The 25,144-nt window shown below is 35.2% G+C and overlaps 4 protein-coding genes across 4 annotated transcripts; 2 read left to right on the top strand and 2 right to left on the bottom strand.

Annotated features, from left to right (window-relative positions):
* Window positions 1-4,159: 4,159 nt before the first annotated feature.
* On the top strand, window positions 4,160-9,657 carry LOC144425033 (uncharacterized). The gene is made up of 2 exons (XM_078114168.1): window positions 4,160-4,168; window positions 4,801-9,657. The coding sequence occupies exons 1-2, from the start codon at window positions 4,160-4,162 to the stop codon at window positions 9,655-9,657; spliced, it is 4,866 nt and encodes a 1,621-aa protein (XP_077970294.1).
* On the top strand, window positions 9,654-18,634 carry LOC144422473 (uncharacterized). The gene is made up of 7 exons (XM_078112326.1): window positions 9,654-12,860; window positions 12,955-13,059; window positions 13,301-13,421; window positions 13,642-13,768; window positions 13,889-13,997; window positions 15,866-15,959; window positions 16,479-18,634. The coding sequence occupies exons 3-7, from the start codon at window positions 13,305-13,307 to the stop codon at window positions 16,926-16,928; spliced, it is 897 nt and encodes a 298-aa protein (XP_077968452.1). The 5' UTR covers window positions 9,654-12,860; window positions 12,955-13,059; window positions 13,301-13,304; the 3' UTR covers window positions 16,929-18,634.
* A 207-nt stretch (window positions 18,635-18,841) lies between these two features.
* Window positions 18,842-19,719, bottom strand: LOC120346185 (uncharacterized). Its single transcript, XM_039415864.2, has one exon. The coding sequence runs from the start codon at window positions 19,691-19,693 to the stop codon at window positions 19,103-19,105; it is 591 nt and encodes a 196-aa protein (XP_039271798.2). The 5' UTR covers window positions 19,694-19,719; the 3' UTR covers window positions 18,842-19,102.
* Window positions 19,720-19,943: 224 nt separating this feature from the next.
* Window positions 19,944-24,761, bottom strand: LOC120340409 (uncharacterized). Its single transcript, XM_039408658.2, has 4 exons — window positions 23,292-24,761; window positions 22,342-22,442; window positions 21,888-22,167; window positions 19,944-21,296 (listed from the first exon to the last, which is right to left on the bottom strand). The coding sequence occupies exons 1-4, from the start codon at window positions 24,457-24,459 to the stop codon at window positions 20,689-20,691; spliced, it is 2,157 nt and encodes a 718-aa protein (XP_039264592.2). The 5' UTR covers window positions 24,460-24,761; the 3' UTR covers window positions 19,944-20,688.
* Between the last annotated feature and the right edge of the window lie 383 nt (window positions 24,762-25,144).

The raw sequence follows: 25,144 nt of genomic DNA, 5'->3' as shown, positions 1-25,144 counted from the left end.
TGTTTCGCAATGCGCTCGCGCTTGGAGAATAAGTGTATGCACCCAGAATTCTTTCTTCGTCTTCCATTTTTGAGTGCAGTTCTCGCTTCTGAATTTCAGCTGATTTCAAAATCATCTCATTTTTCAATTTTGTTCTTTCATTTTTTCGAACATAACGACTTTTAACACAATGAATTTGATGTTTTCTTTCTCCGCTCACGGTCACGTGACACGTAATTTGTTCACTCGATGTCGAAAATATTTCGATCCTTCCACGCACATTACAGCCACAACAACATTTGTGACCGCAATGTATATTTATCGACCCTTCTTTGACAAATTTTGATGTTTCCCATTGACTGCAAATAGGACTTCTCAAACAATGGTTCGTGATGCATGGAACACAGCCTTTGTATATAGACCAATACTTTTTTATAACGATTTCCATATCGGTAGATTTTTGACATTTATGCTCTTGACGCCCTTGTATCAATTTTTGCCATTCCGATTGTGAAATAGTAAATTTTCCATGTATGTCAATATTTTTGAACTCTATCGAAGAGTTTACGTCTTTTTCGTGGTAAAGACCTAGTTTTAAGAAATTGGCCGAATTTTGTCGATAATCCGGATACACGTGAGTATGTGAATTCTTTTGATAGTTGGTTTCCGTACATTTTAATGTTGATGAATCGGTTGTGATGAATTCCCTCTGATCACCGAAAAAACATTTTCCGTCAGTCTGCACGCATTTGGATTCTTTTGTAGAGGGCACTTGAAAATCTGAAAACGCGTCTACTACCGGAATGTGTTTAGCAATGTCTTCTGAGTGATAAAATATTTTATCAACTGCCTTGTCAATAACAACGGCGGAGCCTTCACAAACAAAAGGACAATTTTTCCAGTAGGCTGCAGCAAGTGTCCCACTCTTACGAATGCAAGCTGGGTGAAACCATTTATCGCAATTATCACAACCAATCATACTTCCGCCATTATATTCCTTCCTGCAAATGCAGTATAATGTAGTGGGGGAAGATGATGATGTCGAGCTGGATGGCAAATTCATCATGTATATTGGTTCGGTAGTTTTTTGAGAATGCACTTTTTGCGATGGTTTGTCTTCACGTATGCCTTGAAACTTACCAAGAGGGAATTTATTTCGATTCGCTCGTTTTGGTTGAATTGCCTTGCATGTTCGTTCCAAATTGCTGGTAGTTTTTCAGATTTTTTTTCGCTAATAATTTCAAAAATTGCTTTCTCATGTTGATTGAGAAACGCGTCGAGTTTCTTACGCCTCTCCGAATATGATCTCCGTGACCATACTTTGCTTTTAAACAAAAACCATTGTTTATGGATTTTTGATTCGAATGTATCTAGGTCATTTTCAATCATGTAGCAAGCGATTGACCTGCATATTTTCTTTATTTCCGGTCTAGCTTTCCAATCTGCAGCCATTTTATCATAAAGGAAGGGATGCGTCCTAAAATAAATCGTATCTGTTATTTTTTCGTTATTATTGTTATAACATTATGACCCAAAGTCGCAACGGTAACATATGCAAATAGGAAGACGTTTGCTCCTGGTGAAACACTTCCTAGACCCCAACAAGTCACTGTATTAATGGTTATATTACAAAAAAATGTAAATCTGAATACTCACCCAGAACGATGGGTGGGATGTATAATATTCAAACTCAAGACTTTGACTGCTATATCACGAGAAATGAAGGTGGTGGATGCCAATAGTTGCAATCATTGAATGGCAGTTAACGAATATCTCGAAACGCGGTAACGCACGCTGAGACATCGCTGATCGACTTCTCAAGAGGCTTTTATATTATTATGATGTCACAAAGCAAAGGTAATCACCAGTTTCGGATTTTCGTTAAATTTACGTTTTTGCGTTGTATTAAAAGTATTTTGTTAGAACACTGGTAGTCTTATTTTCCAATTTCTTTACTTGATTGGAAAGATGATAAATCCAGATATCCATACCCAAAATATTTTTCGAGCCCCAAAGGTTGTTCTTGTTCAAATTTTGGGCCAATTTAACGATTTTCCGGATTTTCAAGGAATTTACGTTATCGCGTTGTATCACATGTATTTTGTTAAAAAACTGATTGAGTTTCTTTCCAATTTATTTATTTGATTGGAAAGATGATGAATTTAGATATCCATACTCAAAATATTTTTTGAGCCCCAAAGGCGGATCTTGGTCAAATTTTGGGTCAATATAACGATTTTTCGGATTTTTAAGAAAATTACGGTATTGCGTTGTATTAAAGGTATTTTGCTAGAAAACTGAAAGAGTTTTTTCCCAATTTCTTGTGTTGATTGGAAGAATGTCTGAAGTATAAATTCATAGTCAAAACAAATTTTTAAGCCCCAAAGACAGATCTTGTTCAAATTTTGGGTAAATTCAACAATTTTTCGGATTTTTATGAAATTTATTGCGTTGTATTAAAAGTATTTTGATAGAAAATTGATAGAGTTTTTTTCCAATTTCTTTATTTTATTGGAAAGATGATGAATTCAAATACCAATAATCAAAATATTTTTTTGAGCCCCAAAGGCAGATCTTGTTCAAATTTTGGGTCAATTTAACGATTTTTCGAATTTCTAAGAAATTTGCGTTATTGCGTTATATTAAAAGTATTTTGTTAGAAAACTGATCGAGTTTTTTTCCAATTTTTTTTTTCATTGGAAAGATGATGAATTCAGATATCCATACTCATAATATTTTTTGAGCCCCAAAGGCAGGTCTTGTTCAAATTTTGGGTCAATTTAACGATTTTTCGAATTTCTAAGAAATTTACGTTATTGCGTTATATTAAAATTATTTTGTTAGAAAACTGATCAAGTTTTTTTCCAATTTCATTATTTCATTGGAAAGATGATGGATTCAGATAGTCATACTCTTAATATTTTTTGAGCCCCAAAGGCAGATCTTGTTCAAATTTTGGGTAAATTCAACAATTTTTCGGATTTTTAGGAAATTTATTGCGTTGTATTAAAAGTATTTTGATAGAAAACTGATAGAGTTTTTTTCCAATTTCTTTATTCCATTGGAAAGATGATGAATTCAGATATCTAAACTCATAATATTTTTTGAGCCCCAAAGGCAGATCTTGTTCAAATTTTGGGTCAATTTAACGATTCTTCGAATTTTTAAGAAATTCACGTTATTGCGTTATATTAAAAGTATTTTGTTGAAAAACTGATCGAGTTTTTTTCCAATTTCTTTATTTCATTGAAAAGATGATGAATTCAGATATCCATACTCACAACATTTTTTGAGCTTCAAAGGCAGATCTCGTTCAATTTTTGGGTCAATTTAACGATTTTTCTAATTTCTAAGAAATTTACGCTATTGCGTTATATTAAAAGTATTTTGTTAGAAAACTGATCGAGTTTTTTTCCAATTTCTTTATTTCATTGGAAAGATGATGGATTCAGATATCCATACCCAAAATATTTTTTGAGCCCCAAAGGCATTTCCTGTTCAAATTTTGGGTCAATTTAACGATTTTTCGAATTTTTAAGAAATTTACGTTATTGCGTTATATTAAAAGTATTTTGTTAAAAAACTGATCGAGTTTTTTTCCAATTTCTTTATTTTATTGAAAAGATGATAGATTCAGATATTCATACTCACAATATTTTTTGAGCGCCAAAAGCAGATCTTGTTCAAATTTTGGGTCAATTTAACGATTTTTCGAATTTCTAAGAAATTTTCGTTATTGCGTTATATTAAAAGCATTTTGTTAGAAAACTGATCGAGTTTTTTTTCCAATTTCTTTATTCCATTGGAAAGATGATGAATTCAGATATCTATACTCATAATATTTTTTGAGCCCCAAAGGCAGATCTTGTTCAAATTTTGGGTCAATTTAACGAGTTTTCGAATTTCTAAGAAATTGACGTTATTGCGTTATATTACAAGTATTTTGTTAGAAAACTGATCGAGTTTTTTTCCAATTTCTTTATTTCATTGGAAAGATGATGAATTCAGATATCCATACTCATAATATTTTTTGAGCCCCAAAGGCAGATCTTGTTCAAATTTTGGGTCAATTTAACGATTTATCGAATTTCTAAGAAATTTACGTTATTGCGTTATATTAAAAGTATTTTGTTAGAAAACTGATCGAGTTTTTTTCCAATTTCTTTATTTGATTAGAAAGATGTCTAAGGTATAAATCCATACTCCAAATATTGTTTGAGCCCCAAAGGCGGATCTTGTTCAAATTTTGGGTCAATTTAACGATTTTTCTGATTTTTAGGAAATTTACGTTATTGCGTTGAATTTTGTTAGAAAACTGATTGTGTTCTTTCCCAATTTGTTTATTTGATTGGAAAGATGATTACTTCATATATCCATACTCAAAATATTTTTTGAGTCCCGAAGGCAGATCTTGTTCAAATTTTGGGTCAATTCAACGATTTTTGGCATTTTTGTGAAATTTATATTATTGCGTTGTATTAAATGTGTTTTGTTAGAAAACTGATCGAGTTTTGTCTCGGTCTCTTGTTTAAATTTTCCGACAAAAATTAATTTTTTTGAGAACCTCATTGTTATTCACGTATATGTTTTTGACACGTATACATTATTTTATTGCAATACTTACATAATATCATCATACCAAAGTATACAATTTTAATTTATTCACATGAGACTGGATACTGGTATTGTATTTATACACGAAAATGATAGATCGCATTTGCTGAGTACGATTAAATTAATTTTTAATCATAAATTTTATAATGAAACACTTTTTATGACTTCGTGTTTTCGTGCAGCAAGATTTTGCTAGCATTTTGCTAGCTTGACAGAGGTCCCACAGATGCCTTGAAATTAGCTTTCTTACTGCATCAATGCAAAGGAAAAGCGAAATCGCTCATACAACACTGTTCTATATTTGAACCAGAAGTGGGTTATGCCAAGGCTAAAGATATTCTTCATAAGAAATTTGGAGATTCAGATGTTGTAACTGAAGCTTTTAAAGAACAGTTGCATCGTTGTTCGAATATAAAACCAGATGATCATGCAGCACTGCAAGACTATGCTCTTTTAATGAGAAAATGTGTTCTTGTGCTCGGTAAGCTTGATAGCCTTGGAGAAATGAATACATCTGATCGTATTATCGATTTTGCCAGTAAGCTACCATACAGCTCACAGAAAGGATGGGAAAGGAAAGCTGTGAAGATCAAAAATAATACTGGTAAAAAGGCTCAGATATGGGACTTGGCTGATTTCATTGAAGAGGAAGCTGATATTGCAGGTTCAAATACTGCGAAATCATTGAACATCAGAAGACGTGAAGATAAGCCACAACAAAAACGGCAATCAACACGAAAGTCTACAACTTATACTGTGAAAACTGAGGATGTCAAAGCAACTTCTCATGTCCAGAGTCCTGCTATTTTAAAATGTAAGTGTTGTTCCTTTTCCCACCTTTTGTCAAAATGTGAAAAGTTTAATTCTAAATCGATTGAAGAACGAGTAAAATTCCTGAAAGAAATTGGTTTCTGCTTCAATTGTCTACGTGGAGGTCACTTGGTAAAGGACTGCAAGTCACAATATACATGCTCTGTTAAAGGGTGTGGACGAAGACATCATACTTTGTTGCATTTAAATACAAAGAAATTAGAAAATGAAGAAAATGCAAACTTCAAAAAGAATGATGACAAACAAAGCTCAATTCAGAAGAATGTGACTACTGCAGTTCAAGCTAATTCAAATGCATGCAAGAGCTCCATGTATACTTACAGAAATATTTTGCCTGTCAGGATTCGAGCAAATAACGTTGAAGTGGAAACATATGCTCTGGTCGATATTGGGTCCGACACAACTTTTTGTGAAACAAGCGTAATTGAAGAACTTGGTTTGACTGGAAAACAAAGAACTGTTGAAATCAACACATTAGGACAACGACCAGTCATGCATGATGGTGTTGTTGTAAATCTCACTGTTGCATCAATTGACGATGCAGAAGAAATATTCATTGAAAATGTGATGTCTATTGACAAGATTCCAGTTCAACCAAATCCTATTCCATCTGAAGAAGAACTCAAGCTACTTCCTCATCTGCAAGAACTTAATCTACGTAAAATTAAAAATAAAAATGTTTCTCTGCTTATTGGAACTGATTGTCCATATGCACATCATGTGTTGGAAGTTCGAACTGGAAACAAGAAGCAGCCATTTGCACAAAAGTCTCCATTGGGATGGTCGATTATTGGACCATCAGTGAATATGCCATCAACGCACAAGATTCATGTCAACTTTGTGAAGTCTGATATGTTACTCGAAGAAGAGATAAGAAGAACATGGTACACTGATTTTGAAGATGAGATTGGAGATTTGACATTTCCAACCTCGAAAGAAGATAGACATGTTCTAAATTTTCTGAAGAGCTCTGTAGAGCATTTCGATGGTCATTTCACAATACCTTTACCTTGGCGTCCTGGGACACAGCTGCCGAGCGGAAGTCGTGCATTGGCTGAACGCAGATTGGAGTATCTCCATAAACGTTTGTCTAAAAATGATGATTTGAGAGAGAAATACACAGAAAAAATGCAGGAATATATTACAAAAGGTTTTGCGAAAAAGCTTTCGCAAGAAGAAGATATCCCTGCAGGTCCTGTTTGGTATTTGTGCCACCACCCGGTGTGTACCGCAAACAAACCGAAAGTGCGTATCGTATTTGATTGTGCTGCAATTTATAAAGGTGTTTCTCTTAATGACACTCTCATGCCTGGACCAGACTTGGTGTCAAGCCTTATTGGTGTGTTGACTCAATTTCGTAAGGGACGCATAGCTTTAGTTGCTGATATTGAAGCTATGTTTCATCAAATTAAAGTTAAGAAAGAAGATTGCAATGCTCTGCGATTTCTTTGGTGGCCAAATGGTGATATTTTAAAGAAGGCAGAATTATATTTCATGGAACGTCATATATTTGGAGCTTGCAGTTCACCTTGCATTGCTTCATTCTGCTTGAAGGAAACCGGAAAACGATTTGGTCATGAATTTGATAAAAGAATTTGTGAGATTATTGAAAATGGATTTTATGTAGATGACTGTCTTACATCTTCTGATAGTGATGAAGATGCAATAAACACAAAAACACAACTTTGTAATTTGATGAAGAAGGGAGGTTTCAATCTAACGAAGTGGATTTCAAATAGTTCCACTGTGATGGCCAATATCCCAGAATCTGAACATACCAAATCTGTGAAAGAGTTGGATTTGCATGAACCTCGAAAAGAGCGTGTTCTTGGAGTTTTCTGGAATGTAGATGCCGATGCTTTTCAATTTCGTTCAACTGTACCTAAGTTGAAGACATATACAAGAAGGACAATTTTATCTGCAGTTAATTCACTATTTGATCCCCTGGGAATGCTCGCTCCCGTGATTCTGGTAGCAAAAATGTTGCAACAAGAAATCATCAAAAAAGGTTTCGGCTGGGATGAAGTAATTACAGAAGACAATATTAAAGACTGGGACACTTGGTTCAAACAGCTCACTGATCTTGAATATATTTCGATTCCAAGATGTTTCAAGCCACAAGAATTTGGAAATATCAAACATTGTGAGATACACCATTTTTCAGATGCTTCTAGCTTCGGTTATGGTGTAGTTTCGTATTTGAGGCTGGTCGATGGAAATAATCAAATACACTGCTCATTTTTATGTGGTAAAGCAAAGGTGGCTCCTCCGAGGGCTGAAAGCATTCCTAGACTTGAACTTGTTGCTGCTGTGCTAGCTGTAAAGGCAGATAAGTGGCTACGATTAAAGTTGAATTATTCCGATTGTGAGTCCGTATTTTGGACTGATTCGAGTGCAGTGCGTCAAAGCATATGTAATCCAAGAAAACGTTTTCGTACCTTCGTTGCAAATAGATTGGCCAAGATTCATCGACAGTCAAAGCCGTCTCAATGGCGACAAGTGCCTTCAAAAATCAATCCGGCTGATGACGCATCACGAGGCTTATCATTGAAAACTCTCATCAATAAAAGTCGTTGGCTGCTTGCACCTGAATTTTTATGGAAGACCGAAGATAGTTGGCCAAGAAATTCTGAAGATAAAACGGACCTGCCTGATGAATTTCAGCCAATTGAAAGAAAGAAAGTGGCAACAATTATTGCTTCGGATATTGACACAATTGACAACTTCATTAAAAGCTTTTCTGATTTACAAAGGCTCAAGATTGCCACTGCATGGGTGTTACGCTATAAAAGTTTCCTTCGTAACCACAATTCTGTTACCACAAGAAATATAACTGTGGAAGAAATGCAATACGCAGAGCAAGCACTTGTGAAATATGTTCAGCAGCAGAATTACAAATCTGTCATTGATAATTTATCAGACAAAAGTGAAATTGGTGACAGGAAGGCTCGTCACGAGATGAAGAAAGCTGAGCATACAAAGTCAATTGCAAAACTAGATCCAATTATAACTGATGGAATTCTACGGATTGGGGGGAGGTTGGATAAAGCTCCTATTTCATTCGAAATGCGACATCCCATCATTTTACCAAATGATCACCACTTAACCAGATTAATCATTGACTTCTATCACAAGAAAGTTGGACATTCAAGTGTTTCTCATACTTGGAATGTTATTCGTGAAAAATACTGGATCACAAGACCGAGAGCAACAATTCGGCATGAATTAAATAAATGTGTGACCTGCAGAAAAGCTAACACACGACAAGGAGAACAGTTAATGGCTGAACTGCCATCTGCTCGTCTAAAGGTTGGTCAACCACCATTCTATTCAACAGGAATCGACTTCTTCGGCCCATATTTGATCAAACGTGGGAGAAGTGAAATCAAAAGATATGGCTGCATATTTACATGCCTCACAACAAGAGCTGTACATATTGAACTGGCAGAAGATTTATCCACTGATGCTTTCATAAATGCTCTTAGGAGGTTTATGGCAAGAAGATCAAAACCTTTTGAATTGCACAGTGACAATGGAACTAATTTTGTTGGAGCAGAACGAATATTACGAGAAGAAATGCATAAGCTCGATCATACCAAATTAGATGGATTCTTCAAAAAACAAGAAATCCGCTGGTATTTCAATACTCCAACAGCCAGCAACCAAGGAGGTTCCTGGGAAATTTTAATTCGATCAATAAGAAGAATTTTGAACAAGATATTTTACAAATCTCCTGTTGTATCTCAAGATGTTCTGCATACTGCACTCCTGGAGGCAGAATACATAATCAATTCAAGACCTTTGTGTCCAGTTTCTTTTGATCCAAGAGATAATGCACCATTATCTCCAAATCATCTACTTCTGCAAAAACCAACACCATGTATTTCACCTGGATTATTCAATAATCAAGATTCCTATAGTCGTCTACAGTGGCGTCGAGTTCAACTTCTTGCTGACGAGTTCTGGAGGAGATTCTGCAAAGAATATTTGCCAACCATAGCCATTCGTCAAAAATGGCCGGACAAGACAAGAAACTTCACTGTTGGGGACATAGTACTTGTGGTAAACAACAGTGTACCAAGGGGCAAATGGGAAATGGGACGAATTGTCAACACATATCCGGATCGATTTGACATAGTTCGTAATGTAGATGTCAAAACTCAATGGGGAGTACTGAGAAGACCAATCAACAAGTTATGTTTCATTCAAGAAGCAAATGTGGAAGAAAAGTAATGAAAGAACTGAACTGTTTAAAACAGCTTTTTATGGACTGTTTATTCAAGATGAGAAATCTTGAAAATATTGCACATGTACATACAAGTTGAGATTTCGTCAATTTTTATTATTTGACCATAATTTCGTTTTCTGCAATTTTTGAACTTTTTGTTTTTAAGGGAAATGTATTTATTGTCCCAATGCATACATTTGGGGGGAGTTTATGTAAGTTCGAAAATTGGCATTATCTTCTATCAATGGGGATTTCCCTAAAGTGAAACGACAAATGGAAAATTCCAGCTGTCCACATATGTTGCAATCGACTCTCGCTGGACAAGTCTAATCTTGCCTCGCTCTCACGTGACTCGCTGCCGTGTTTGACGGCAGTCGTTGCTTAATATTCGCATAGATTGCTTTTATGTGTTAAATTAGTTACGTTTAACGTCCGGTTGTAGGGATAATAATTGCCCATACCCAAGGCTTATGTTATTGGAACATATAACTGCTGTAACTTTTATTGTAGAATATTATATAAGTTATAAATAGACTGTAATTTGATTGATTGATTCTCTGAATCCTGAACTGAAATTGAAGTTATTTCTGAATATTTGTTATCGCCTGGCTTAAAACGTTTCGGTAAGTTTTAGTATTTGTTGTTTATGATAAGAATTCTTGTTATTAGTTCAAATAATATTCCAAATAATAATAATTAATTGGTATTTAAATAGTATATAGTATTTCATGTTAATTAAATACTGTCAGTAGAGCTAGACAATGTCACATTGTTTAATGATTAAGTTTGCAAGTGCTTTAATGCATTATTGTTATTTTCTGTGGTCTGTATTTGAATATTTTCATTTAAATTCAGAAAACCGCTACGCTACACATCACCATACACATTGCATCATTCTGTTATTAGTACGCTACACCTCTTTAACCTCATTCAACATTGTGAACTGTTTTACTGGATTTATTTCAATATATCAAATTTCATTGTACAACATTTGATATTTGTGGCATTGGAGGACACACTGAGAGTTGCGCGTTTTCGAATAGTTTTTCAAGAACCAAAGAACAGCCAGATATTTCAGTCACCCCCTTATGCGACACCTGTATTGGCCAGGATACATAGAAAAGGTGTTACAGTGCTGTTTCATTTTAGCATTGCTATTTCATCTGCAATAGTTGAAGTATGAAAAAGTCCGATATTAGGTCAAATGGCAAAATATTTTAAACGCTCATTTCCTTATTCCTAATGGTTTATTGACGTAAACTTTGTAGCGGTGTTCAAATCATTTTTTCTGAAAATTTTTGTCACGATATGGAGACATGGCCCATGATGCTCATAATAGCTACTCGCTATTAAATCGAGCACCGGCCACAAATTCAGGATATAAAAATATAAACGATTTGCCTACTGCTGCATTATACGATGCAGTCTCTTCCATTAACGCCAAAGTTATGGCCACTCAGTGCAGATTGTATAGATATAACGTAGTTGTTGGTAGCATATAGTTCCGCTTATTTGTCATCAATAGTGCTCCCGAAGCACAGGTTCTAGAACAAAAGGCAATGTAATCAGGTTGTGTGACGTAATACTGTGTGTCATCGAGTGACGACTAATAAATTGGTGTAGAGGTCGTATTTATCAAGTTGTCTTTATAATTAAACCAGTGTTAGTTTTTGCAGTGGTTTTAACCAGGGTTCTGTCAGTGCAGCCCAGGGGTTTCGCAGGTTTTTATCTAAATCCGATAGTCTATATCAGGGTGGTCTAAGGTTGTCGGCTTTGCGGACCACACTAATATTTTTTTGTGTTGTACGCGGCCCACAATAGCGCCAAGAATAGGTAAACAGTGCAATACAACCACTTTTATTGTCCAAACACATTGCTCAATATTTATCATTTATCAAGATAAAACATGCAAAAACTCACTAAAACGTACAAAAATCTTACTATAACTACATTTAGTGTAAGATTTTAAACTCATAACGGAGAAAGTTCAAAAAAGAGAAAATGCCATTTTAGATTGTCTGTTTTAAATGACCAGCTTTCTTTTTAAACTCATGTTTACAAAATAACTTACAAATAATTGCAGATTGATTGGTTACCAAATTTCAGATACAGGAGGGTAAATACTAAATTTTCTGACATATAGGCATTTGTCATTGTTGCAAAAAAAACACCCGGGAGGAATTATATTGTTTGGCCATTACCTTAATATTTAGTTATAAAGCATAACCAACCTAGGCTAATATATTTCTCATTCGATTTTAGTTTTCTATGAAGCCTATTTTGTTAGCATATATTCCCGACAAAAACAATAGACAGCCAGTTAACAATGTAGACTAGCCTCAGATAGCCATAACACTAGTCAATTCATTGACATTAGTGATGTAACAATTTGTAAAAAGATTTTTCTGGTTATTCTTATGACAAAACAGCACCAAATACGATTTTTTTTGTTTACCCTCGCGCAAAAGCGACGCGGGCCACAGATAATGAAGCGGCGGGGCCACATGTGACCCACGGGCCTGGTTGGGACCACCTTGGTATATATTATTATATGAAGGTTGTTTAAATATGATCACATTGGGCTTATCACTATTATTAAACTTGCTATATTTAAAGAATATTTGTTTATAAGTATTAGGCTTGATTTTATGTATATTCATAGTTTATATAATTCTTCTTACATACAGCCCTACAAGTGTTACACTTGGGTTCCTCGCACCTCTGGAATGTTCCATTGGGATTCGCGTCACTGACAATGTTGAATAACACTGCTTTATTAGATCGATGTAAACAATAAATATAAGTAATTTTACATCGGGCTGTTTTAAGAGAGGAAATATTAAAAGAATGATTGTAACTTTTTCGCGGGGTATATTTTGTCTGTGTTTCTGTCAACCTGCATGTCGTCGTCAAATCGTAATTATTACACTTTTTACTTATGCTGTTATAAAGTTTGGAATAAGCATCATTTGTTGCATATTTTCTGAGATTATTGATATTCATATTGCACTCTATTCAATTGCAATTATGTCCGCTCAACCATCGAGACTTCCACATGCCATGCTCAAACAATATCTGGATGGAGCAAGGAAAACCACATTATCTCCAATTCTGAAAGCTACTGCTTTTATCGGGACTGCTCTACTTGAAAAGATATTCGTGGATGAAATATTTTGATGTCCTTGCAGAACCAATACGCAGACATGCTGTGAGTAGCCAATTATTACTTCAGAAATGTCCAACTTCTTAAATAGTTCGAAAACATTTTAAAAAAAGTTCCCTATTTTTAATGTAGATTGCAGTAGATTGGAACCTCTTCTATAGCTTGCTGTTCTTTCTCATCCCTGCGTTCTCGTTGTATCTGCTAAGCCTTGCTCAAGACAATGGCGTCTGGAATCTATTTATGGGTAAATAAATACATATCTATTGTATTAGCCATTTATTTATTTTCATCCACATGGTATATACGTCAAACATTTTGCTTTAAAAATGTTAAAAAGCAATATTACCTCATACCGGTCATTCGTAAAGCGGATTTTGCGTCTTGCACGGCTTAAAAAACAGCCATGGTTAGCATTAAATGCGGATATAACGATTTACTGTTTTACAACTAGAGAAATTTTTCCTCTTACTCTTTTTAATTTGAAGGAATATGCAAAAGGAAAAACAAAAAGGAAAATTGCCAGTCGTATTCTGGTGTTGTTGCTATTGTGCACTTAAAAACGTCCCCAATGCTAAAGGAAAGAAATGGTTTCAAGCCAATGCTCAAGTAAGAAAAATTGAGTTTTAGCTAAATGTTAGAAGTCGACTACATGCTTCATTCCAAAGTGCAAGAAATCTACGCCTAGTAGGTTATGAGTTCGTGTAAGAATTTTAGTGTATAACTAAATATTAAATGCGGTTTTTCAGCAATATTGACATTACCACTACAGAATACGTTTTTTAAACTTTATACCATGGAATATTTCATAAAAAGCTTGAATTTTCAGGCTGTCGCAGTGATAATTGTTTGGTTTAAACTATCTTTGTTTGATGGAGATTATGACGCATGTGCTGTCACCTGTATTCCTTACACGCAGAATTGTACCATTGTCAGCAGGACAAGAAAGGATCAGTGTAAGTATAACCTCCGTGTCCTATTTTCGTTTATATGCATTCAGTTGAATTTTAAATTTCGCTTGGCCATGGTTATGGATGTTAAGTTGTTGTTAATAGGTCTGCTATTTTCTATTTTAGTGCCATTCTCAGGAACCTATCAAAGAAATAAAGAAACGTCTCAGATCATTGGAGAATTTATGATATTCGGAGTGGCTCTGGTATACCTTTTAATCGTATGTTGCAATCGGTAAGGACGTTTAGATATCTAAAAAACTTGGTATCTTTGTGGAAGATTTTGGTACAAGGCTTGAAGTGCCAAAAGAGTTTCGTGCGGCCCGCGAAGCATTCAGGCGATTCAGTTTGGTTTAGCGTAAATTCATAAACCTTTAGAGGCTGTAGAAAGAGAACGGGATCGACAGTATCATTCATATTACTGGCAACGCTATTTCCAATGCATCTGTTTTTGCTGTATTATAGACACCTTCAACAATGGTTCAAAATAACCAGTGTCTCAGTCTAGTTAGTCTTATCCTAGAAAGACTGTCTTATCGGCAAACGAATACGGGTTAATGAAGAAGGGGTAACCTTACTTTAGGGAAAAGAAATGTTTTTGCGCACGATACACGGGATATTTGAATTTATAATAACAAGTTTATAACTTCAGCTCAACGATTAAAACAAACAAGATCTTGAAAAAAATGCCCACGTTTTAAAAATCGGTTAATCGTGAAAAGATGGATACTTTTATAGTTTCTGTATTCTAAGGCTTACGAAATACGGATCTTTTGTACAAAGCCCCCACCACTAATGCAAAAATGTGAAATTTGAGAAAACATCACGTTCTGAAATAGCAAATTACTAAGTATCCAGTTCTCCATTCATGGGGAGCATTATGAACTAGAATTTTACGTATTAACCCGACACCAAATCATAAAATGTCATAGAGGAAGGTTCGATAAAACCTAGGTTGAAATTACCACAACATGGGAAACCGGAAAGAGATCGAAAATTTCCATACAACTGTCGCCGCAAATAGGCAACCCAAATGTTATGTTGTCGAGTAATAATTTTGTGGTTGCGCAAAGTATTCCAATGAGGACCAATACGGGTCTACTTATAATTCTTACTATAATAATTTAATTGTGTGTTTATTGCAATCTGCGATTGCGTCAACAAATTCAGAACATTACTATGAAATATCACAATCCACGGGCATGAATAGTGCTTCAAACTGCCAGATTATATTTAGTTTTGATTTGTATTTTTGCATTGTTACGAATTATTAATACAAATTTGATCTGTTCTTGCATCACTGACTCCACTTTATCACAATGTTATCACCCAAGATTCTTTTCAAGATAGCAATGTCACAGAAATCCCTAGATCTGCATAAAATATCTAAGACTACAATTTATTTCATTCAGTGCAATAAAAATGATTGTGCAGTGATACCCCGGTAGTCGACCAAAAAATCCGTGTTAAAAAGGCTGTGGTATTCGAACGGGAAATAGTATGACTAAAAAGTTGTGCTCACTCGGCGGTGACTGAAATAATGTCCCGTGACAGCATATAGGTTCGTCAACCCTGTTCTAAACGTTGATGCTATTTGTCATTCTTTCTATCGGTTTCATTATGCGCTAAGATGATTATGAAATACTATTCTAGATAACGATACCCAATATTTAATGCAACGAGTTTACAAATGAACAAATGATACTTGGATACAGATTTCCAAATTTTCTATCAAATTAAGTTATATGAAAATTAAAAAAATTACTGGTGCCGACTAACCATTGAAGTGGTTAAATAGTTTAAGACAGACACAGTGGGAACTTGATTTAAATAAAAGTTACTTAATTTAAAACCTAAAGTATATCATTCAAGTAAGAACTTACCAAAACGTTTTTTTGTGAGAACACAACACGTATTTATTATGATCGTTTCGAAATAGACTAATATGTTCTTGAAACACACGGGAAATATTTAACCATCTTCTATGACCTATGTTTCGGATGGTGACATCGATTAACCCTGCTAAAACGCTTAAAAACAGTGAAGAACCGTCTGAAAACACCAATAACCCTGTTTAAACATGCAACTCCACTTTTATTATAGATGCTGGTATAATGCAGACTACAACACATACGTCATTGTCGATAATTACTTGAAGATAAAGGAAGATATGATAAGTAAAGACATCAGACAAATTGTGAGTTATTTTAGTCCAATGCAAAATTAATCCGGCCCGCGACGCTTCACTGAATTATAGTAACAAAACGGCTGTTTAGTTTAGACGATTATATTATTTACGTAACAGAATTTATTGTGATACACGTGTAGACTAAATTATATTATAATCTGAAAAGAATAAAATTCACAATTTCTTGTTTAATGAACTAATAATTTATTTATAATTAGACAAATGGCAACAAAACGCAGAAAATTTATTGCTAAGTGCAAAGGGTTCAATGGCGCCGAAAATATTCAAATGAAATTTTTTGAGATTGAAGGCAATGAGGAAATAAATTTGTATTCTATTCGAGAGATGTATCACTGCTTAATTTTTAATATAAGAAATATCATCCGTTCGATTTTCGACTTTCTAAAAATATGTGCGGCCCGCCAATGACTTAGAACCCTTAATTTAGGCCCGCGAGCGACTAAAGGTTGCCGACCCCTGCTGTCCACTCCCCAGCGTGGAAAGTTGTCAATAAATTCTCTTTTTTAGTTGGAGGAAAAACTCAAAACGGCGATGCCAGAATTGCAGAATAAATCATACTACGAAGACGCTATCAAAAATATCAAAGAACACGAAGACAATTACAATGATGATAATTATATTGCAGTCAATATTGATGATTGGGTGCCTGTTAGCAGTGCCAAGGTTGTGAAGCCGGAGCCGCGGCCTGGAACCACGGAGCCGGGACCTGGAACCACGAAGTCGGGGCCTGCAACCACGGAATCGGGGCCTGGAACCACGGAGCCGGGACCTGGAACCACGGAATCGGGGCCTGGAACCACGGAGCCGGGACCTGGAACCCCGAAGTCGGGGCCTGCAACCACGGAATGGGGGCCTGGAACCACGGAGCCAGGACCTGGAACCACGGAATCGGGGCCTGGAACCACGGAGCCGGGACCTGGAACCACGGAATCGGGGCCTGGAACCACCGAGCCGTGACATTTCGATGCAGCTGCAGTCGGAGCTGGAGCCAAGCTTGAGCCGGCGCTAGATCTAGCAGAAATTTTCCAAACCATTTCCAAACTATCTCACTTTTTCACATTTCCAATTTTTAGATACCTTATACAAAATATGAAAATCCATTTTTTCAGCTTAATATTAAATTTATAAATTTAAGTTTTTAATATTAATTTGAAAGTTCGAAGTTATATTTACAATTTTGGATTCCTATTTCCGCTAAGCCCCTAGTTCGCAAACCCTAATGGCTAGGGCGCAGCCAGATTTTTCAAATAGGGTGATTTTAAAATCTGAGATTCCCTCGTCACGCTAATAACCGAATTGCGTAAGTCATTTTTAGCGATTTTGAGTTTTTTTATAAGATAGGTATTTATGTAATGCTGCGCACCTATCTGTTAACTCAGATTTTATTTCAAGAATTCCGAAACCCATAAAAATGGAGATTTAGTATGACATGCACATTTGTGCAATTGTTTCCTCATAATCAATTGTCATTGTTACCGCAGGACTATTCTGACGTCACAAAAGGAAAATAACCCCTGCGAAGTATTTTCGAGTTTTTGCATCTCGGATTCTAGCTTAGCGCGTATTAATTTGAATTTATACTACAGTATCGGAAGGCGTGCACTTGTGATATTCACTGTCCGAGTCCAATTCACCTTGGGTGGCTTTTATATTGGGTGCATTGCTGTTTTATTCTTTATATTTGATCTTAGTCTTATTTCGGTGGGTGTGCAGAACGTGTTATATTATTGAAATATATATAATTTTAAACATAAAAAATAATGCAATAGAAACTGATTAGCTATTTTGGGGATTAGACATTGTAGATACTAAAAATTACATTGGTTTTTGGAATTTTTGGTTTTCAGGACTGGTGCATATAGTAAAGTTGCAAAATTGCATATGTCCCCAAGTCATAGACACATTTCTGCCTAAGTCACAGTGCGTCATAATGACGTCACTTAACTGCGTCATACAAATTAACTTAAATCAGGCTACGATCAAAAAATTGAAACAAGGCAAATTATTGCCTCTCAATGACATAACATTATCATTAGGAAGTTTTTTACGTTTTTCTCAAAACTGCTAAAAATGACTTACGCAATTCGGTTATTAGCGTGACGATATTGTGATTTTTCTGTCGCGTAAAATATCTAAGCCATGACAACTATTAGAATTTAAAAGGTCTTTAATCATGCTCAACGTGTCTCATGATTGCACGTTCAACGACAAAATACAAGCATAACTACCAAGGCAGTTTGTGGACATAAAAATATGAAGAAAATGCCCCATAATATTCAATTTTGATTCGTATTTTTGCGATCTTGCATATTTGCCATCGCCGTTAAAAAATCCCATAACTGCTATTTAGTAGTAGTCGTGACTATGTCACTCCTTGAGAAGTCCTATTGTTTATTAAATAACGGGCTTTTTCGATGCGCAAAGTAATCGTGCCATAATCAATACTGAAATATTTAAAATGTTTTGCTTTATTAATTAGATTGTATTCAATTTAACCTGCGGTATCGTGACAAAATAAAATCCCAGGTCGTAACTAATCTAAAATACCATGGTAATCTGTAGACGTAAACATGTGTGGTAAAGTGCCAGATTATATCTTGTTTTGATTTGCTTTTTTGCGAATTGGATCAATCTCAGCTGTTCTCGCAACACCGATTCCGCTCAATCTCATTGCTGCCTGTTAGTTTTAGGATACCACCGTTATAAACATTCCTGTTAGTTTTATATGATATCACCGTTATAAAAAGATGGATAAATATGGACACATTGGCCGTACTAAAAATAGATATTTGAACTAGCGTTTGTATTCATCCAATTTAGATAATATTATACTTAATTCGTTGTATCATATACTAATTTTGTTCTCTCTATGAAATTCATATACTAAATTTTATTTAAATAATGAGCTGAAATATATACCAGATATAAATAAATGAGTTGTCTTCTATAATATTATTACATGGTGATAAGTATTGCCACAAACAAGTCGATTTTCCGCGGTAACTGGAATTGTTTTTTGATAGCCTATCAAATAAAGTGAAAGGAAAAGAATCGGATGACGTCCATGATGCTAGAGAAAAGAAATGCTAAATCCCAATTCATTTGTATGTTGAATGTAATACATATTGGAATCACTTTGGTATAATCACATTTGACCTTGATGCGTTATACACATCAAGTTCGGCGTCCATTGAACTCTTGGTTTTAGACATATAGCTTTCTATCTGCGCATCCAGTGATGTTTTGTCAACTTTTTTTTGTCGATTTCTTTGAGTATCCCTCTTCAATCCACCACGACCTTTTCCTCTGTTGTTATTTCTCTTATTTTTAAACGCATTTCGAACGAAACCTCTTCTTGTTTTACTTTTTGTTGTGCTAACCAAACCGTTTCCATTGGTCTGTAACGTTGCTCCTCCATGTCCTAAGCGTGATAATACAGCGGATCTTGCTCCTCTTGAAATTCCACGTCCCCTGGTCTTCCCACGTGGCGCTCCTAACCTATCTTTTATTGATATTTTATTCCAGTTTTGTGTGACTCGATTCTTCTCTAATTGTAGCTGGTGTGCTAATCGCCCGTTACTTTTGCGTACTGTACCGTGAATCGCGATTCTAGCCTCTATTACGGTCGGAGGTCGGCTATGCATTAGCTTGGTAAATCTCTCATTAAGGCTTACTTTAGTTGCGGCCCTCAAAAGTATCTTTGTAGGTTTTGCTTCAGCCATCTCTCTAATTCTGTTGTCTATGACTATGTGATGACTCCGTTTTAGTGAGCTCCTATTTATGTATCCGGAAGTATGAAAAACAAATATTAGTTCTCGACCCTTTCGGAAGATATCGCCTAAATATATTATCTTTGCGCCAATATTATCACATCTTTTTACAGACGTTGCGATGTAGCCTATCTGCTGAATCGCGCATTAGTTAGTCATTCGCTGTAGGATGCGCCGAGTGAGGTTGCGACATATGATTATAGACGTGTACCTAAACATTTAAAGCCCTGATATAGACGTGAAATATCAATTAGATAACGCGATGAAGAATTCAACCACCGCGGCAAATTTTTTATATTTTTCTTTTCCTACAACTTTACGTTGTAATGAGACATAAGTACAGATATTATAATATAGCTGGCCTATGTAGACCATATAAAAATTGTGTGGGCATATTAATGTTATATTTTCTACAATATAATAATAGACGGCATTAATGCCGTGATTTCTTTGAAGTTTCAAGTCTAAACGTTTAGTTTTTGTTATTGTAAGTGTAATTGGACGTGGAGATGTTATGATATAGATTGCCTGAGCATAAATTGTAGTAATTAAGTAAATAGGATTCGTTCTTTTTTCGTCGACCAGAGCATAAAATTTGTGTGTATTTGTTCTTGGACTATATATGCATAAGGCATTCGCACTTTATGTACATTACTTGAATGGCTGATACATCCAAATGGTTATATATAGCCTACATATAGTATTGGCGGTATATGCATATGACATCGAATCTATAAGTATATAAGTGATATTTAAGAACCTGTCGTTTACAACGATGCTTTTATTGAATCAATAATCATAATGAATTTATGAAAATTTATAGAGAACAAATAACACCTATTTAAATAATAAAAAATTGTACGGCTTTATTATAATGTAAGATATATATTTTTATTTGGAAAAAAAATCTTAAAATTGATGAAAATTACTTATATCACAACACATTTTTATTTATAATATGGATCAAACGACGAATGATGGGGTCTAGCAATCCTGGCTTCGGTGTTTATATGTTCTGGTTTGGCTTTAGTCGTGTCTATCACAATTTTCCCCAAGTTATGATCCTCTCTTCCTCTTATCAGACCGAATCTTCTTTCTCTAGGGTGCAACACACTTATAGCAGGCGATTTTTGAGTTAATGACGTTACGTTGCACACCTGTGACGGCACAATAGGACTTTTAGGCGGCAAAATCTTTTTAAAAGGAGATTCAGTTATTGATAAACGTGGAGAATACATTGGTATCGGCTCTTGTTGCGAGTTTGCTAGGGAAACTGAAGTGTATAGGTTCACTGACTCGTCTGACGAAGATGATCTGTCGGCATACATAGTATGTAACGCACTTTCTTCTTTAGGCAAAAATTCTGACTTGGTTCGTGAAGTAATAAATGACAAATCACGACGCAATGTCGATATTTCATTGATGATGTCATCAAACGATTGTTTGTCACCGTCGCAACTTTTGGAGTGCGAAGGCTCATCATCAAGGAAAGCAGATAGTCGAGCTTTTGTTTTCCAATCATATCCCGGACAACTTACTCTTTTTTTCAGCTCTTCTAAAATAAAAATAAAAAAGTAATTCTTTAACAACCTGTTATTATTGGTAACGCGTGAGCCAAGGGCATTAAACATTTTTCTCCAAACAAGCATTTTTCAAGCAGACAGATAATGACCTAACACAATGGCACAAGGATTTAAAATAGTTTCGACCGTCTACAGACGGATCTTAGTATAGAGTATAAACTATAGACCATTGGTTCTCAAGCCTTTTTGCAAAATTTCATTTTTGGCCTATTTTGGAGCTAATTCCTCTTCAGTTGGTAGACGCGGGTATAGGCAGTTTATAGCCAGGGGGATTACAATGTTTCTCTTATCAGGATTTGCCAATGCCAGATGAAACCAGAAAAAATGGTGCGGCATTATTTGTACCTGAATTGTTTTCAAATTCCCATTAGTACTGAAAAGTGATGGGAGTATTATAAAAATGTGATAGTCTTTCAAATCACGTGACCGACTAATTGAAATCCGTAATTAAATACCATGCGTTTTGTAAGCGATACATTTGGATCGCTACCTAATTTGTTGCATTACGGCATTGGAATCGTAAAATTTGTGTGATTAGGATATTTTTTCAATGTTTTGCTTACTTTCACTTGAACTGCGCATACTATCTCCTGTAGGTGGCACTAAGGGATTTTTTGCTTTGTTTGAGATTCCGCCATGGCTTAGTGAACCAGAAAGTTTTGAAATTATTTTCGGTGGATCATACTGCGCCGTCGTTTTCCTCATTTCCAATGGTATGTTATGATTGATGGCGTCATCACGAAGAAATGACGTCACTCCTTCGCCATTTACGTCACAGATCGTCCAATATTCAGCATCTTCATCATTATCAACCACTACTTTGTCATTCATATGTAGTGTAATCTGGGAACAAACGACTTGAATTTTGTTCATTCAAATAATTTACCTTCTAGATAAAACGCACCTTTGTTGCGATCAAACTTAATTATAATGAGGAGTGACTTCAATGAAATATGTTTATAAAATACAAGTTTGAAAATGAGCGCCTCAATCATTCAATTTTGAAAAATTACTTACCGGCGTTACTGCTTCCATCGGCACTGTTTGAGATGGGCCTGGCTTAGTAGAATCGATACATTGGTTCTGACCGCGAATAAATGCGCTAAACCTCTCGTAGCCTTAAAAAACAAATACAATAATGTTACATGTTACTGCATTATAACTTATTTGAATACCTTATGTCTAATTCATAGATATTGACAAAAATAACGTTTCCATAGTTTTAGAAACCTCAAATTTGTCTTTGGGTAAGGGCATACAACAGTATGATCTTGAATAAATTGGTGTATTTTGTCTATGCAGAAGGTAATAAATTCAATTAACCGCGTATCAGGCTTTTGAGTATAGAACTTTAGCAACTGCATAAATTTATCTGTCACGCCCTATTCAGTCAATTCATTTGTTGCGGTGGTAAAAAGCGATATCTTTAATTGAACATAATTTTCTGTAAAAATACCAATTGAACCACAAGGAGATACACAGTTTCTTGGGTATTTTCTCTACATTTTTTTAAATTAATACCTGATTACCTACTGTTTACAAAAAAATATATATATGTACCATCGGAATATTACTGTTAATTTCATGGAATCACCTTTGCAAATATTTGTTAGCTTCAGCAGCGATCGTAAAATTTGATGATAAAAAACATTGTTGCTCGTGTAAAACATTTTAACGTTTCAACGCCATTACATTGCGAGCTTGCGCCCGACTCGATCTATAAAATCAATGCGATGGGCGAACGTCCAAAGCAAAATTAGATTAAAAAGTTTAGATGCGATATCCGTTTCCAGGGAGAAATAGATTTCCTATATCAGTTGTTTAAAAATGGGATAATTTTGGTATTGCCCTTTAGCCATCATACCTGGGAAATCCATACTCAGACATAATCTATACACGGTCCTACCCTCCACCTTATTGTATTGCCAGTTATGATAAAGCTAAATTCATCATTCAAACCAACAAACCTCTTTCTAAAGAATTTCTAGATCTTCTTACTACTTCGTAGATATTTGTCACATTCTTTTTGTTTTGACAAAACACAATATAACAAACAGCTGACGCGAGGCATATCACAACTAGAAGAAGTATAATTCCGATGATTGTCATGGCAACGACAAAGGAACTCCACGATGATGACGTCACTAGGATGACTTCTGTTTCTGGATTAGTATCCTCTTCAGGAGCAGTAAAGGTTACTTCGTCTGAGATAATATTATTAAAAGTCGAAGTGAATATCATGGTAATACCCATGTTAGTATTCGTTTGGTTTTTTTCAATGTTTTTATTTGATGATGTGGTTGATAAGTTGCAATCATCATTTTCTTGATTTGGAATTCCGGTGGACGTAGGAAGCGCGTCGGACGTGGCAACGTGAAACTTAATTTCATTTGTGGGAATAGCGTCGTTGCAGTTAGGCAACAACGGACATTTAAATTTTCGTTCTTTTCCTACTTCGCCAGGTAAACAACTAACACCTGATGCGATGTCACTGTTATTCTGCAATGCCACACATTTTCTTACCGATGTTATCATACCTATTGAAAGCCCATCAGTACATTTGGCACCGCAGTCATCAGAAAGTTTTACCAATGACCACCAGAAGTGGGGTTTAGAGTTACATTGTGACGTTTCACAATTTGTCCAATTCACTTTACAGTAGTGAACCCTGTTCTTTTTGTTCTCACTCAGTCTTGAATAACACAAAGAAAACGTTCTTTTGTATTCATCCTCGCACTTGTCACAATTTTCAGTTATTTGGAAGTTTTGAAATCCGGCGTGACATCGATTTCGTGGAAGGTAAAATGATCTGTTAATCCTGACATGACCCTTCTTGCAATGTTTTTTAACGTCTACATTCTGCCCTGATGCTTGCAGTTTTGTAGAAACGCATTTAGTCCGATTGAGTTGTATTGCATATCGGCAAGATTTTGCAGAATTAAATCGGTTCTTTTCTTTGAATTCATGCGTTTTCCATTTTATGTCTGACGACAAGTACACCCATTTATTGCATAAGCAGTTCCCATCTCTATCTGGAATCTTGTTTGATAGCCAGTGCTTCAGACATTTAAAACTATCAAATTTAAATACAATTATTAGAATCAGTATAAACACCACTTTAAGTTTGATTCTCATATCTGTTTTAATATAAAAAATATTTATTTTTGTATTAAAAAAGGGATATATACTGTAATTTAATCATGATGGCCAATTAGTCACTTGTTCAAACATAAGCAATAAATGCTGCAGAACAGTGCAAGGTTCCTTACATTTCCCGACATATTCCAGCTCTCCATGGTATGAAATCTCCGTTCTAATTGTTGTTAAATATTTAATGGATCTTTATCTAGTGATACGCACAATTTGCGATCTGATTTTGTTCATTTTGAATAGTTTATATTGCATCCATACTTAAGTATTACAATACTTTTTAATTTTTTTTCACCACATTTGAGTGACAAATTTTTTTATTGTTCAGCACAAAATGCTATTTTGCGAAGTGCTTTTTATTTCTCCTTTCAATAAAAAAAAAATTACAATACGACTAAGTAACTGAGGAATATTAGTGAAACAAACTAAACCAAGTACAACGTAATTTGTCTGTATTTCCCGTAAGCTATTAGGTAAGCATAAAACCATTAAAAGGCGCTAGGATCGGAATTATCTCACGAGCATACTCCACCCCTGGTTTCATAGAAATGTTAATGGCTATATTTAACGGCTTGGGACAGTGCATAAAGAAGATAAACAAGCCGTACTAAGCTGTGTTACAACAACATGGAACAGCCTTTCCTTTAAGGAATGTTAGAAAAAGCGAACG

This window comes from Styela clava, chromosome 1, assembly GCF_964204865.1.
Source record: "Styela clava chromosome 1, kaStyClav1.hap1.2, whole genome shotgun sequence".
NCBI lineage: Eukaryota > Metazoa > Chordata > Ascidiacea > Stolidobranchia > Styelidae > Styela > Styela clava.
Note: the sequence above shows the minus strand (reverse complement) of the source record. Positions and strands in the feature narration are given on the sequence as shown.